Genomic DNA, 17,012 nt, shown 5'->3' with positions numbered 1-17,012 from the left:
TCAAACCCTAAATGTTCTAGTTAAATATTAACTGTTAAAAGTCCTTCCCTTAAACCATCATATTAAAACAGAAAGCAATGAGGTTTACAGTCTCATATGCTGGGTTCCCATATTGCCAGTGTCAAAATTTATGCCTTTTTTCAGCAATATGGTTGCCATTGCCAGCACCACACTTATAAATGCCAACTGTAATTAAAATCTGGCACCTTATACAAGCATTAAACATGCTTAACATGCTTAAAGATTTAAAAAAAAAAATCTGTATTTTAAAATACTTTTTGCGGCATATGCAGGCTTAAAAAAAAGTTCTTCTTCTGCCAGTTTTAGAAACATCACATAAAAAAAAAAGGTCCAAGTTACTCTGAAAATTGGTCTGTGAAAACCTAAACACTGTGCTAATCTTTCACAGTGGATGCATCTGATGGCAAAACCTGGATTTTCACTTGAAGGGTACTACAAAGAAATAGAAATAGCATATTTAAAAATCTGGACCCCGGAGAGACAAACAGGGCAGGTAACATATAGCCTTTATCTCAGCATCCTTTATACTGGCTGTTACAGTTCAATAAACACATAAAGCCTCATCGCTGTCACGGTGAATGCCCAAGCAGGATTGTGGACCCCAGAGTCCAATGAGGGAGACTGCAGATCATGCAGAGAGGAACTGAGGCTGGGATGAACACACAGCCTGTTCATCTTAGTAGTTTTGGGGACGCAAACATGATCATCTATGTTCATCCAAAGACACACCTGTCTTTGCTACATCCCTGTGCCTCCAGCAGGGAGCAGTGGGTTGGGTGGTCAGTTAAGAGAAATCCTCTCCTGGGCTTGTCAACGAGAGAAGCAAGTGCTTAGCAGGAGGCTCCTGGAGACTCAGAACATACAGACAACACAAGCGCTACCTTGGGAAATAACCGTGAGGAGAATGGGGATCTGGTGAAACAGCACATTATACCCAGCAAAACTTTCAATCATAAATTCCTTTTCTACTAATAGGTGACTTCTAAGTTACACAGCAGGTTACTTCAGCAGGTCAGCTGTTAAATTACTTTGGCAGGTCTTATGGACCTGCTGAAGACGAGGAACCCAGGTTCATGAGAGCTTAAAACCTAAGGAAGATACCCAAGCACACAGCAGCAGAAATACAACAGTGTTGGAGCACCCCAAGATTTGTTTCTTGGTCTGGCAGCCCTGCACCAAGCACTTGTCTCTACTGCCCTGGCTGTTCATCCTGGCTAGGAGGAGAAGAAGAAGAGTCAGCCAGTCCCACTGTCAAGTAAACTGTTGGAGAAGGACCACCTCCCGGAAACTCAGCACCACTGTCAGACTCTTGTTTGTGGAGGAACTGCCAAACTGTCATTTTAAAGAGTTAGCACAGAAAGCAGTGTTTTTTCTAAGCAATTTGATGAAAGGTTATGAATTGGCATTTACAGGAACAGCTTCCAACATGACCAGCAGATGGAGAAGAATCACGATGGTGTCTGTCTCAGTGTTTGAGACACCAAGGACCAACAGCAGCAGGACTCAGAATCTTTGTAGCAAAGACATAGTGACCGAGACACTCTCCATCCTGTCCTCCGTACTTCATTCTGCTGGTGCCTGAAGCAATGTTTTTCTCATGATCCTATCAGCAGAAGAGGTAATTAAATTTCATTGTGGGGTGTCCCATATACCAAATGTTTATGGACAGGATTGAAAATTGTATCTTCACATTTTCTTGACATCGCGCTCTTGGCTGAATTTCTGAATGCTTATGTTAAGTTTGCATTGATATTTATGTTCACTTGTACGTACCTCAGTTATTGATTACTTTCAGCAGAATTAAATCTTTCAAACTACTTATCTTAAAGATAATGAATTAAACTACAGAGTGGGAAACTTTGAGTTAAATAATTAATTTGAATCTTGTTTACCCATTTAAAGGTTTTAGTTATTTTCTTGGAGAAAGGTTAATTCTCAGTTTGTAACCACTGAAGTATGTTGCTTTGTAACTAAATATAGCTTTTACACTAAATTTGGCACTTCTTATTGCTAGCCAGAAGGACAGAGTAGTTCTGCTGCTATATATTTAAACTTTTCTATACCTCATTATACATTTTTTCAGATTAATTTTACTGTTTTTGCTAGAAAATCATGTATGGCACCATTTTTATTTACTAGTCGATCCCTTTGTGTTTACTTATGATTTATGTTTCTTTGGATGGAAACAAAAGCAACTTAAAATGTAATGAGACAGTTTTTCACTTGCATAACACTATCTGAAAGAGGCTAGACTTCTAAAAAAATTGTGATTAGATTTAAAAATTGATCTATTAAAATAACTCTGTATTAGCTAGAATTAGCACCAATCTAGTATTTCGTCTTAATATCCTTCAATATTATAGTGTTAGCAAATCTAATCCTCTCATAATTAGCTTTTATTCACAGATTGGTGTAGAAGAACAAGCTTTTCTGCTTCTTTCAACTCCCATTTGGTCACGTTTGAATAAATTAGTCATTTAACTCAGCTAATTGAATATATTGAAGAAAATATTCTCTTGGTACTTGCAGAGGAGGCTATTGATCTCAAAGGCCAACACAGTACTTCAAACACTTCGGGTTTCCAGAGTTTAGGCATTGACTTTCATCAGCTGAATGGTTTGATCCACATCCTGGAAGCACTGTTTCTATTTTGTTGGGGGGTGGGGGTTATGACTTAAACAGACTACAATAAGCTTAGGCCTTGGCATAATTTTAACAGACAAATTTTTAAGAAAAAATACACTCAGCATAAATTCTGAAAACTGTGTTTCTTATTTATTTCTTGATCACAAAGTTTTTGCCATCTCATCAACTCAGGGTTCAGCTCTTTGCTTATCATTTAGTTCCAGAATTTTTTTTTTAACTGAGGAATGTGCCAGCATTACCATTACTAGTGGCAGAAAGCAGCAACACCTACATCTCAAATATTTTATATAAAAATGCCAGAACATATATATTTTTATCAGTTGCAAAACAGGCTGGAAGTGGTCTGAAAAAGAAACTGGCAGTGTCTAAAGTGTTAAAAATCTTCAGTGTCTTTCTCTTCTAAACTAATTCCCTTCATGGTTGTTGAGTGAAGACATCCTGCAGACCCCACACTCCACACTGCAGACCCCACCATGCATTGCAACATCCATCAGGCAGGGGGTGAATATTCCAGTCTCTGAAGTCAAGGCCTCTCAACATATTTGCAGTCTACAGTACCAAAAAGGTCCGAACTGTTGCTGGTTTCCCCCAACAAGTTTACACTTGGTTCGAAACCATTTAATTTTGCCACTACCATTGCATAATGAATATGTAATTTTATACAGTCACAATAATAAACAATACAATAAAAATCCTAAACCATCACATCCTTTATTTTCATTTTTTATATTCTGATGTTTATCAGTTGTGTTTTAACGTTAATAAACCATTTTCCAGGCAAAAGTGGTCAAAGAAGTTGATTTTAAAAATCCAACAGCTGCCCAAAGAAATGCAGCCCTTGGACAGTATATTCCTTTTCTGGTTTATCTTGTTCAGTGGGCTGAGTTCCTGTGGGATGACATCCTGCTAATAAGTATGTCTTAGATGATGACAGTGTCATTAAAGACAAAGTTGACTTAACTGAGCTCTGTTATATAATTTCAGATATACTTAAGGAAAATCTATCATGACTGCGTAAAGACAATAGAGCACTTCAATTTTATTTTAGAAATTAAAAATCTGGAAATGCCAAGTCAACTTTCTCACTTGGAACGTGTCTTTGTGCAATCACTCTATCACTGTGTTTTCCTTTCCTTTTTTTTTTTTTAATTCCTTGTGTATAAGACATGGGTTTATCCATTCCAAATTACTGAATCTAGACAAGCTTTTCCCTATTTTAAGGTTCCCTATGGGAATGAAAAACAACTAGGAAATGCCACACCACTTTTTAGTATGCAATTTTCATTTCATTTCTTTCCAACATTCATTTGAAGGCAAGAATTTTGGGCTTGAAAATGCTCATACAGGAAGGAAGGAGCACTGCTCCAGCTCTATTTGTCAGAAAAAGTAAAGTATGTGGGTGGAAAGGAGCCCCTTTGATTTTTAGCCTTAGAAAGCTTTACATCATCAAAAGCTCTGGCGCTAGGCTTCTGTACCTGCAGACAGAAGTGATCCAATGCAACCAAACTTCTAGAGAGCTGAAGAGTTTATGTGGACCCAGCCTTGCAGGGAGGAAAGAAACTTTTCCTCCTAAAATGAGACTCTTCCTCCTTAGGTAGGGAAAGGGGGAAAAAGGCCAGTTCAACCTGTAACCTCTCTGTAGAACACCACAGCCTTTACCCTAAACAGTGGGCACTGTTTAGCACACTATGCTTCATGTGTTTTGGAAGTAAGGAAGTAACTGGTGTAAACTGGTGAACAGACAGCACACGTCAAATGGTCATCCACACTGAAAGACATGGATGTACTTAAGGCATGACAAAAGTAAAGAAACACATGGCAAGAGAGTGTCTCTCAGACTGAAAGAGTACCATGACTGAGAAAATGCAGTTAACCAACAGCGAAAACAAAAGTGGGGGAGAAGAAACCCGGACGAGCAGAGATCAGCAACCCACTGAAAGAGATGGAGATTTTTGGCATCCATCTGCCTTTTGCAGAGCAGTGATTGGCTTCACCAAAATTTGGCTGCCTGGCTTCCATACAGCATGTGAATGTACCTTGCACGACAGCCTGCTGGGCCGACAGGTATATAAAAGTATATGAAAGAGGTCAAGAGAAGAAAAATCCAGATAGAGATGACTTTCCCCTGGAAGATAAGCTTTGTTGACACACTACCATTAACTTTCAGAACCTCATTCAAAAAATAACTACAGAAGATTCCTGCAAAGACAAAACTGCAATCCAAGGAGAGGATCAGTTTAGGAGGAAACCACAGAATTATGCTTTCTGGTAGGTGTGATATCTGAACAAGCCAGGCTAAACTAGATAAAATGCCATTCATTTTGAGACAACCTCTCTTGCAGCAGTCCAATCGCAGCAGGTTATCCTGTAGCACCAGAAACACCAGCGTCACAATGTGTAAGAAAAGCCTCTGATTAAAAATGTCATTGCATATTTTCATTATTTATGGGTAGTGTGAAACACATATCTCAAGGAGTAAGTCAAAGTAGGGCACAGATAGAACACGTGTCTTTGGAAAATCATGTACTACCTCTTCTACACTGCTTCTCTGGTGAAGCCCTGGAAAAGCTCAACCACGTGGGTCTTGGGCCAAGTTAGCACATCAGGAGAGAGCGCCATCCCATGCTGAGTTGTTTAATATGATGTCACACCTCTTTTTCTGTGAATGAAGCTAGAAAAATATTTATTTCACGTTTTGAAATCTGTCTGGAGGAGAGAAGCACTCAAGAGCAGCAGTCCCTGCTCAGAGCACCCAGTTTCATTTGATTGCGGTGGGTAAGTAGCAACTGCAGTTTGTTTATTACTCAGTAGATGTTTGCTGGTTATGGTGAAACTACCAGAAAGGTCAAAAACGTGACTGTGTTTACAAATTAAACTGCCTTCACAAACTCATGATTATTATTCATCTGCTCTAGGTTGAGACAGGGCTATGTGGAAAAAATCTTGGATTTCTGTTGTCACTGAAGCTGCTGTGTCATGAGCAGAAACCTCAGGCTGCAGAGGCAGTGCCCAACTGCAAATTTTTACAAGCCCTAAAATCTCACATTGTACCTAAAGTTTAAAAAACTGAAGATGAATTACATGTTTTGTTTTGCACAATGCCTTTTTGAATTACATCTACTTCCAATACTACTTTAAAGCTCTTTTCATAAAGTTACTGTTGTTCTCACAACTTAGAACACCAAGAATGATTAAAATCTGAATAAATCCCGTTTGTTATTTTCCATAATTTATCTATTTATCTAAACCCATGTGTTCCTTAGGAGAAATGCCAACACGTTCGTTCCCTCCTGCCCAAGCAAAGTAGAAACACTTTGTATTATATTACATTATATCATAAACTTTGGTAACCAGTATCTCCCTTCAGGAAAAACCACATGTGTTGCCCTCTGCCTTTAACAGGAACACATGGATTCCCACTGGCTGCCATTAAATTTCAGGTTTTAAAACTTGCAAACAAACATATGGTAGAAGTTAAAATTTTGCACTGCTGCTAAATTTGCTGTGTGTACTGCAAGATGATGGTCTGAAACAACCATGTTAGCAGTTCAACATTTAAACAAAAATAAACAAACTAATTAAAAAAAGCGGGGGGTGGGAGGATTTTGAGTTTGTATTTTCTGTTACATCTCATTTCTCCTCGTTTAACTATCTGTTCATACTAAGAACATTGCAACCAGCCAAGAATTTAAGTGAATCATATCAGTGAGATAAATTTTGGGACACAAAGCAACAGGAGCCTTTTATTTCTGTTTCAAGCAGTAAAGTTGCTGCAGGGTGAGGCGGGAGCAGGCAGCAAAGCGAGGGGGGTGTGAAGGGAACTAGCCATTAACTTATCAGTTCCAGGCCCTGGCTTTCTAATTGACAACCTCAGGGCTACTTTCATCACTTGTCGACTTCAAACCCACACTCAATTTTTCCTTTAGATAATGATGCAACTATAACATAACAGTGTTTCTGACATATTGCAGCATGTAGCAGTAAGAAGATTTCCTCAGTAGCTTAGTTTAACAGGAAAGGAAGAAAAAACCCCAGCTGTTAAATGGTTTTCACATCTATCAACTTCTCAAAAAAACCCACTCAGTAAGAAAACAAATTTTATACTTCTAGTATGCCAAATACATTATTTGGTACTGACTCAGCCCAAAGCACCTTCAGTACTTTAGTATTGCTAGAGATTTAACAAAAGCCAGTGAATGTTTAAGGCAATAAGCCCACAAAGCATGCATTCATATATAAAGCCTAAATAAAAGGACCCACAAAACCTAGAAATGTATTACAAATTAGAGAACTTATAGGAAAAATACCCCCAAAATGTCATTTAAAAATATACTGACAACATGCCATCTAGAAACTTTATGTCCTTTACAAAGAAAATACAGAAATAACAGGAATTCTGCCATGAACACATCCCTACAGAAAGCCAGAAAAACCCAACTTCTGTTCTCCCACAGAAATCTGAGTGGTGACTGAAGGCAGCCAGGCCATTTATGCAGAGCAAGGTACTCCGGTAAGTATATGCATCACATTTTGACCATAAATTAAAAAAAAATACTAAATTTTGTCAAGGAACAGCACGCGCACAGGCAACAAAGCAACTGGTTCTAACACAAACAGTCACATAACTGCCTTTTAATAGTGGATATAAAGGTTTGAGTCCTGCAGTCAATCCTGCAAAGGTCCTGGGGTCATACTAAGCTCAGTGCAGCGTCTGGGATCCCGAGCACATCAATCCAGGTAACAAAAACAGCATCAGAAAATATCATGGAATAATACCAATACACTTCTGAAGCATAGCCAGAGCTTCACCAGCTCCTATGTGATTGACATAAGGAGGGATGACAGGTTGGACACCACACTGTATAGCCAGATGCTGCTAAAATTGGTGTGCATAAGCACACAGGTATGGAACTAATACAGATGAATAAAGCAAAGATGCTACAGGCAGACTTGATGAGCAGTCAGCTCTTGTCTTCACTGGAATTTAGGCTTTGATGGCACAAATGGGCACCCAAGTAACTTCAGTCATGGGACATTAATGTGACCACAAATAGCTGGCTTACGTTGGCTGGACTAGGACAGTTGAGCCCCAGCCATTTGAGATTACAGATACGGATACCTCATTCTGGGTAGAAATTGCTACACTTTGGTCATAAACTTTAAAATTATGGCTCCAGCTCTTATTTGAGGAGTAACGGAGGAGCAGGTAAGGAAAGCAGTACCTGTTCTGAAAATGAACGCTGGGCTCAGTGCTTCCTTGAGCTGCCTTTCAGGCTTTCTAAGTCCATAAAGCTGCAGTATATAGTGAATTTTGCAGATTACACTGCTCATTTAGAGTTGTAACAATCACTTTTATGACTGGGTATGATGGTATATCACCCCTTTTATTTGAAGTGTTGCACATGCTGCTACTCATTCTCAAGCAAAGGTGGCAAGAGTTCTCCCTACAAAATGCCTGGCCTCCATCAGGGGCAAAGGTCACCAGTTGCAAAATATTACTAAAAGGTCAAGAAAAACTTATTTTATCGCCAAATTAACAGCTCAGCAAAACAGTGGGCTATAGCAAGAAAGATAATAAGCCCAACAGCTGGGCAGTACAACTGATAAGGTTTTTACTGGTATCATTGCTCAGGATGTTTTGGGGTCATTTTGGACAAAAGAGATATCAACACAAGAAGTGTGAAAATCCAGGCTGTTACATTAACTATTAGAGGCAGGTGTTTTTTCATTTTTTTAAACCAAATCCCTACCACCTTTGCAATTTTGCCACTCCAAGGCTGCAGCCAGCAGTACAAACCGGTTCCCTTTCAGGGTTTCAAGTATGGGTTTTACAAGCCTGTTTTGCCTTCCTGCAGGCACTTCGAGCTTATAAATGGCACCTTTCAGTGTCCTGAATTATGAAGGGCAACTAGTCCTGAATTCTCCTGTCGCTTAATGATCTCACATAAAATGAGGTCCACAAAACTTTTATTACCACTGCAGTTCAAATTTGCAGGTGAAGAACCACCAGGGAAAGGATGCGGACATCTTTTGCTTTCCTAATTTTCCAGGTGCAAGAAAGTTTCCCACTTGGGCTTCAACAATTAGTTAACTCTCAAAGCGAAGCCTGATCTAAATAAAAAGACTGCAGTATGTTACCCTGATAAGGACTGGGAAAATCCATGGGGAAACCACTTGAGAGCAACACACACTAGCATCAAATTTAAGTTAGAAAAATTTGGGTAAAAAAGACCCTATCTAAGCATTTATTTATCTATTGCCTTTTGTTTTCCACCTAATTTTATTCACTTATCACCACTAAGCATATCTGACACTCAAGGATTATAGATAATATTTAATTAAAACATTAATTGGTTACGCCCCAATTCTGGTAATAATATCCAATGTCTGGAAAACACACTGCACCTCAGCAGTATGAACAAAAAGTCAGAAGAAAGTCTTTCTGAAAAAAGAAAGGATTTAGTTTGTCACAAATTACTTCTGCATTTATATAAAGATTTAACGATTCATGGCATGCCAAATACAGTGCTAATGAGCTTTGGGTTGTGTTTTTCATTTTTGTTTGATTTTTTTTCCTGCTAAAAACAATTACTAGAGGCCATTCAAATGCCACTGCATAAACCAGGAAACCTAGTAAAACTGTAGGTAAAATTGGCATTTTGTTTCAAGTGCGGCTCAGGAGTCCAATTCACTTGTTGGCGAGCTGCATATTTCAAATAGCACTTACATTTCATCCAAAAATGCAAGCCAGGTAAAATGCTTTCAAAAACACATTTGCCACATTCATTAATGAAAAACAAAAATTAAAGAGTATAAGCTCACCATTTAATTCCTGTCTTCTGAGGATGAACATCTTAGCCTTTCTGCTTTCTTCTCCGCTTTCCAATGAAAGGTAAATAAATGAGCAGAAATACAAGCTCTTCATTCTCAGCATCTCTTAGAGGATACACATGCCCATAGGAGCTTAAAAACATTCCTGGAGAGCATTATGAATCCTGCTGCTAACAGCACAGAATTTTTAAAGCTTATTAAAACATTGTCTAGTCATAGACATGCAAGTCTTGCTTTTTCGTGACCTGGTTTCAAGAAACAAACAAAAAATTAGTGGAAATTTTGCTAAATTAGCTTTCATTGTTCAGCTGCACGGATCACTTCTCAGCTCAACTCAAACATCATCCTTTTACAACATCCTTGCCATCTACCACATAGAATAGTTTGCTTTGGAAGAGATTTTTAAAAGCCAGCTAGTCCAACCCCCCTGCCATGGCCAGGGATAACTTCAACTAGATCAACTATACCACGTGTTGATTCTTCAGTCTAATGGAAGCCCTACCTTGAACATGCTTCGTCCAGCTCCTCCACCTCTGCCTTTGGACCTAGGAATACTTTCAGAAACTGAAAATAATTCAAGCTGCCTTTTACACAGGGTGTAGTACTCCTGCCTGGCTGCAGCCAAGCTGCTGCCCATTTACACCATTGCAATTCAAGCCACTATTAATCCCCTGGACTTCAGTCTTCCAAGTAACATGTGCATTACTCCAAAGGCTTTCAGATGACTTTTTAACTGCAAACACCTAGGAAATAGAAATATAACTGTGATGAGCTAGTCGTGTTATGTCCATATTCAATATTTCCCCTCCTTTGAAGAGCATTTCACCAACTTAACAAAAACCATAAAACCACACATAAGCCTCCGACCCAACAGACTGAGCAAATGCAAGATATTCACACTAACTAACCCTGCTCTCCAGTTCAGCCCCCCTCCAAAATCCCACTGACATTATCAAGAGTGGGGAATCAAACCCCTTTATTACTGAGTCCACTGCAGATAAAGCAGCAATTGTGCTTATACAGTATTGGAAGTGTAGCTACAACATAGCGTGACAGCTTGTTAGTGTTGAAAATATATAAGCTCTTTGTAATTGTGCCTTTGGAATGCCATCTGTCTTGAATTAACGTCCACCTGGGATCATGTTTCGATGACCAATATGGACAGATTACTGGAACTTTAAAACCTCGCTTTCTTTGTAATTGACATTTAAACTGTTTGAAGTTTCTCATTAAGTCCTTTTTTACAAATTAGGTGCAGATGTATAAAGCTAAAAGTACAGTACTAAGGGAAATTAGGTCACCTGAATGCTCAATAATAAAATGTATCAACTGTTTAAGTGCAATGAGTACATTAAAATTTAGAGATCAACTTTATGCCTCAAATTCTTCAAAGTTTCATCGTTTCCCTTTCATTGCTGCAAAGTCCCTGATGCCAACCATTTTTAATTAAAAAGGCAGAGAAGAAAGCAGGTTTGGCCCCTCAGCCCATGAAACTGAACAACCCTGGCCCACGAAGAGTTAGAGAAGGCAACGCAGGCAGTCACAGTGATGCCCATTTCACAGGGACAGGCAAATCCTATTTACACCAATGATGACGGGAGATTTAAAGGGCATAGGGAGACTTGAGAAGTAAATATAGGTCCAATGAGAAAATAAGGGAAAAATATGAAGGGGATTTATTCAACATCCAGGGGCTCAGTAACCACACAGCTGACCTCCACACCCATATGCAGTCGAAGTTCTGCAGACCTGATGTGCTCCTTGGCCTCATGGGGCAGGAGAGGAAAATGTGAAAAAGGCAGTAGCTGAAGAAACACTTCCATGCACAGCCCGGCTAACAAAGTAAGTGAAAATTGAGTATTTCCCCTTTCCAAACAAGGAGATACACAGGGCTTCATCAGCAGAAACCCTACAAAGCTCTTAGCATCAAGGGGCTTCTGCCTGCTAGAATGGCTCTTAAGAAAAGAGACTTCAAGTACAGCAGCCCAATCTCCCCAAAAGGTATGAAAACCCCAGGGACCCCACTCACCCAGCCTTTATGAGTAGCCAAGAAATACTGCACAAGTGAGTGAAGGCTCAATGCTGGAAGGTACCAAGCACCCACCAAGGGAACGTGTGCCCTGTTTTTTCATACAGAGCCACCACACAGGGGTGGCATTGGACCTCGTGATGCCATCCTGCAGTTGGCAGCGTTTAACTCAATGCAATCACACACACAGGTTTGGTGGAAGGTCTGTTAAGCCTCTCTCCCAGAGAAGGGTCTCCCAGGATAAATTAGGGCACCACCTACATAAAATGCAGAAATTCAAATCCTTTTGGCACCGCAGCTAGTATGTCCATTCTTGAAATGACACCAGGATGTGTGGCCTGGCTCTCTGCTTGCAAGTGTGGAGGTGTGATGGAAGAAGCAGACCTCTCTTAGAAGCTGGTAAATGAGATGAACACACTGTCAAGCAGACCTCTTTTTGTTTGCTTAGAATAAATACATTATCTCCCCTTAAGCAGAGTGTCTTCAGTACCACCACTTATTACAATGATTTTTAAAAGCTTTTTGGCCCACATTTCCTTATAACCCTATTCTGGTAAGCTACTAAAACTCTTTGCAATAGAAGTGTAAACTTTCAGTTGGATATGTTTTTGCTGCTTCTGATAAACATCTAAGCAACTTTGCTGTGAAACTGTCCATGCTTCTGTTTGCAAGATGAACAGCAGGTCTCCACTGGTATCAGAACAGGAGATTCTGGTTTTCTCATCCACAGGCTCTTTCTCCAATGCTCCTACACATCTTCGGTTTAAGGAAGAATTCAGAAAAAAAAGGTATATTTTTAAAAGAAATAAAAATTGAAGCAGCCATATGTAAGCAAACTGCAACACCTGGGAGAGAACAAAACCTGGCCAATATCATACAGCAAGATAAAAACATTTTCCAGGAGAGGACAGCACAATCCATTTGCAAAAGGAATGAGATAGAGGAGTAATGCATTTCCCACGCATATTGAACAAGAAAGGCTTCTAAGCAAAATGTATTTGTAGCCAATTCTGTTTTGCTCCCATATTTTACAAATACCAACTTGCATTTGGGCAATGAGTTTGCAAAGGTAGGACCATGCAGGACTGTCCGGAACAGCGTAAGCTTTAAGCAGACTAGTTGGGGTGCCAGTGGTGATTAGCTGGACGTGCTCAGCTTTGCACCCTGCTTCTCATTAGCATTAATTACCCATCATCATACCTCTGCTGCTGCCAGGATGAAAACTGGCTCAGGCAGTAGTTTCACAGTCCTTAAAGCCGAGTATGGAGTTGCCAGAGTGCACAATGGGGAGCTTATTTTGCCCCCATGTCTTTCTGCCAAGGGCAGAGGAGAGCAGAGACCTGGTTCAGCAGAAAGCTGGAGCAGAGCAAACAGGTAATACCTCCTTTGCTGTAAGTCCTCCCAGTGTAATTTTAACCTGCCAAAACTGTTTGAGCAAATTTGAAACACCAGAGCTAGGGCTCAGTTTTGTAATGTGCTTTGCCTGCCCTAGCAGCAGTGGCTGACGAAAGGCTCCATCCTGCATTCTCCCTCACACATGGCCTAGCAATGGTGGTTGAAAGGTAAACTGAGGCTCTATCAGGAACATCTCTGGAGAGAGGATCACAATGTCAGGGACTTGATTAGCAGTGTTCAGGGTCTCCCCTCCCTCCCCAGTGTGAGCTACTAGCAGGTTCTCACCTCACTAGCAATCCGACAGTATTACTTTTGGTGAACCAAAGTGACCTTGTAGAAAAGCAGATTGTGTAGAAACATCTCAACAATTCTCCCAGATAAAGTGGTTTTATCACTAGAAAGTCACACTTTCACATAATTTTCACCCCGAGGCCATAATCTCAAAAAACACACTTAAAAATGTGTAGAACATAAAATGAGTGATTTTTTTTGACAGAGGTTCAGGGAAGAAATGCCTCACATACACATCACTTTATTGATATTCTTTGTCATAGCTCTACACACACCGAGCAGGATCAGCTACTGGTAAGGACCACGATTCATGTCTTTCCATTTAAACGTTTCAACAAAAAATAAAACTATTTCACAAGTAACAAAGGGGTACCCTTTAATTTGCTAGAACAATTTCAGCTCCCATTGCATTAGCACCCTCCAGTGTCCAACTCATGAAAAATGTCTTCACTAATTTGCCAAGCAGACACAAACTTGGAGCATGAAACACAAGAAAGAGAAGCGGTGGATTCCTCAGAGGGAAGATGGCAATCAGGGATGAGAGAAGAAACTCCCAATGACAGAAACTTTAAATGACGTCGGCGCAGTCCCTAAACAAGATCTGACACGGGGTTATTACTCTTTTCAGGCTCCTTTGTTCCTAGCAGGCATGCTGGTATCAACACACTCTATGTGCCCACACTGTATATTCCATACTCTGCAGTGTTCCACTGAGATGTGGACACCGGTTTTGATAGATTTAGTACAGGCATGTGGATATGGATCTGCCTGGAATATGCCATGTAAATGAATACCTGTAAAAACCCCTCTTGTACATGGGTGTAGCAGAAGTGCCCTTGGCTTGCTGAGGGCACACAGGTGATCATGGTTACATGTGCAATGCTCTTCTCTTGCAGCATAATTGCCAAGCAAAGAGAGAATCCTTCACAAAGATCTGTCAGCAAGGAAGTTTTCATAGTTAATGTTTACATTGTCTTTAAAAACACATTGGAAGCTCTTGACAACAGAAAAAACCAGCTGCATTTGTTATTAAAAAACAGCTGATGGTTAAAGTTAAAAAAACAGCAGGATTTTTAACTTTTTCCAACACGACAAAAAACTTTCACAGGCAGGGAGAGCCTTTCAATAGGCTCTGGAACATTGCAAATAATCAAAACCAGCTCTGGGTACCGTACGCTACACCTGCCTGATAATAACATAAATACTTGGTCCACATTTTCAGGGCAGCACTGCCCAGCAATTTCACAGGGGCAGCAACATCCAAGTGAAGAGAGAATGGCAGTGGCTGCAAAGGGCAGCTGCACTACATTGGAGGTACCTGCTATAATTAGGGTCCCAGCCCAACATGGCAGTGAGCACTGTAGGCACCACGGTCTGGACACAGTGGCACCTGCCAATTCCTGCTAAGGATCAGGAAGCTGCTAATTAAATCCAACCAACATGTTCAGCTATTGCTGACATTTGAAGTTGTTCCTGTATTTTCTCTCCCCACTGCACACAGCCACACGGATGCCTAGCTTAAAGGTAAGCAAGGACTCCTCATGGCTCATCCTGCACTGGTCTCTGCTGCTTGAATGCCCAAAATTCTGTGGTCTCCACCTGCCCAGTGGCCTCTTGTACTCCACAGAAGCATTGATGACAAGGGGTAACACAGGGAGGCCATCACTTCTTCTGCGAGTCTAGCAGTGGGATTGTGATTCCTTAGCACCACCAGACAAGGAAGCCCCCTCTGACCACAGCTGGAAGAGAGCAGCCTCACCATGAGCATGCAGTCAGCCTCCTCTCCTAGCCCTAAACAGGTGCTATGAACATATAAATGTGATCATCCAATCGCCCTCACACTGTGTAGACTCCTCCCCACAGTATAAATATTCAAAATTCCTCATAATCAGAAATATCAAGGCAGAGCATTTCTGATTCTGCACTAATGTGGGGGGAAAGAAAGCGGGAAAGTAAGAAAGAAAAAGGCATGTACATGCATGCATTGTCTTCGGAAACTGGCTGGATCGTGTGCTAAAGGAGATATACTGGGAACTATGCAGGACATAGTAGGCAGGAATGGCTGACTTGGATTTTCTGGGCTCTTCACGCTGCCTCTAGCAGAACACAAGGCATTCCAACTGTCCCTGAGGTTCCCCAAGAACACCAGCATCAATATTGCATGTTCCCAGTAACATCTATGTTACAGTTATTACAGACTGCTTAGGCTTTTGTCACTCGACTATGAAATATTTACAGTATTGTGGTCTCAGCAGAGACTGCAAGAATTTAAAGCTTCACTTGATTGCCTTCCTGACATCAGTATTAAAAAAAAAAAAGTGCTCTAAGTGCTGTTGAAAACTTCCCTTAAATCACTCACTCTGGCAGAAGTCATTCTCTGTCTACAGGGAACATGCAGGCCCACACCTGCAGGCAGAAAGCTGGACATCAAACCTACACAGATCTCCAGGAGGAAGGTGTGGTGAAGCCTTCATCTTACACAGCATACAGCACTCAGAGCCTGATCTTGCAAACTGTCTGGCATGGGGATCCAGTATTTACAGTACAGTTTTCCTAGCATCCTGCCCAAAGTCCAAGCCCTGACATCTGTTCACCCACTTGTAGGAAAGCACCTGGTGATTTTGGTCCCTTGACAAGCAGATGTGTTGCCTACAAAACCCTCCCTCATCCAACCACTGCCACGGCAGGAGCACAGGGTCTCAGCACCGCTCTGGACTCACAAAGGTCTCCCAAAGGCCAGTATGAGGGATGCTGAGGGGGCTTGGGACAGCCTTGCTTCTGCCCAAACCACAACCAATCCTCATCAATCCTCAGCTCCATCTAGAGCGGGGCATTGATAGAGGAGGTAACACAGGATGCTCTTAGGGAAAGGGGAAAGCCAACTGTGTGGATCCAGCCCGTCTGGTCCCTCGCTTTCCCCTGCGGAAAATGGGGCACGGTAGCCATGTGGAGCCCACTAGAATCCAAGGCTGGTTGCAGGAAAGGGAAAGACCCAGGTCAGTTCCCATGTAGGAGCTGCACCAAAGCAGACAACCGGGCACGGGGGATTTTGTGTAGCTGGATGAACCACAGTACGGTTTGGTTTAGAAGGGACCTTAAGGACCACCTCGTCCCAACCCCCCTGCCGTGGGCAGGGACACTGTTCACACCAGGAAGCAGATTTCCATTCCTACGTTCCCCGTGCCCGAGCGCCAAGCCCTCCGCCAGCAGCCCCCGGGGCTGTGGGGAGTCGCCACCGCCCCCCAGTCCTCGGGGAGGCGTCCTCGGGCCCTGCTGCCCCCCGCCCTGGGCCCCTCGGCTTTCGGAGGGTGTCTGGGGGAGACCCCCAAGCGCCGCCTGCAGCCGGGAAGGGGAGGGGGCGGTCCGGGGGTCCGCCGGCCCCGCCCGCCGCGCGCGCTCCCGCGTCACTCACAGTCTCCGCCTCCCCGCGCGCGGCCCGGCCCGGCAAAGCGCCCGCCACACCGCCGCCATCGCCACCGCCGAGGCCACGCCCCCAGGCTCCCATTGGCCGCGGCGGGGGCGGTCCCATGGCCACGCCCCCTCCCCACGTGCCCGCTCATGACGTCACCGCGAGGGCGGGGCGTGCGCAGCGGCTGACCCGGGACGCTCCTGGCGGGAACGCCGGGAATGTCGGGATCGGTCTCGCCCCCGCCGGGGGACACCGGGACCACTCCCGCCTCTCCTCGCTTCTCCAGGGCAACCAGCCCACGAGCCGGCAGGGCAGGGGGGCTTGCGTCCGCCGCAGCTGCCTGTGACGAAGCGCCCTTAAGGGGAAGGGAATAACCGGGATCAGTAAATG

General features: G+C 42.5%; 1 protein-coding gene across 4 annotated transcripts in view; it reads right to left on the bottom strand.

The window, feature by feature from the left end:
• CLYBL (citramalyl-CoA lyase) overlaps nt 1-16,729 on the bottom strand; it is a 169,368-nt gene extending 152,639 nt beyond the window's left edge. For 3 of the 4 annotated variants that reach the window (XM_064646078.1, XM_064646076.1, XM_064646080.1), the window contains exon 1: nt 16,626-16,729. In XM_064646078.1, the coding sequence (XP_064502148.1) occupies nt 16,626-16,684 (59 nt within the window). In that variant the 5' untranslated portion in view covers nt 16,685-16,729. The remainder of the gene's footprint in view (nt 1-16,625) is intronic. The other variant, XM_064646077.1, reaches the window with a different exon arrangement.
• Nucleotides 16,730-17,012: the final 283 nt, after the last annotated feature.

The sequence above is a fragment of the Pseudopipra pipra genome, chromosome 2, assembly GCF_036250125.1.
Source record: "Pseudopipra pipra isolate bDixPip1 chromosome 2, bDixPip1.hap1, whole genome shotgun sequence".
In the NCBI taxonomy this organism is placed as follows: Eukaryota; Metazoa; Chordata; class Aves; order Passeriformes; family Pipridae; genus Pseudopipra; species Pseudopipra pipra.
Note: the sequence above shows the minus strand (reverse complement) of the source record. Positions and strands in the feature narration are given on the sequence as shown.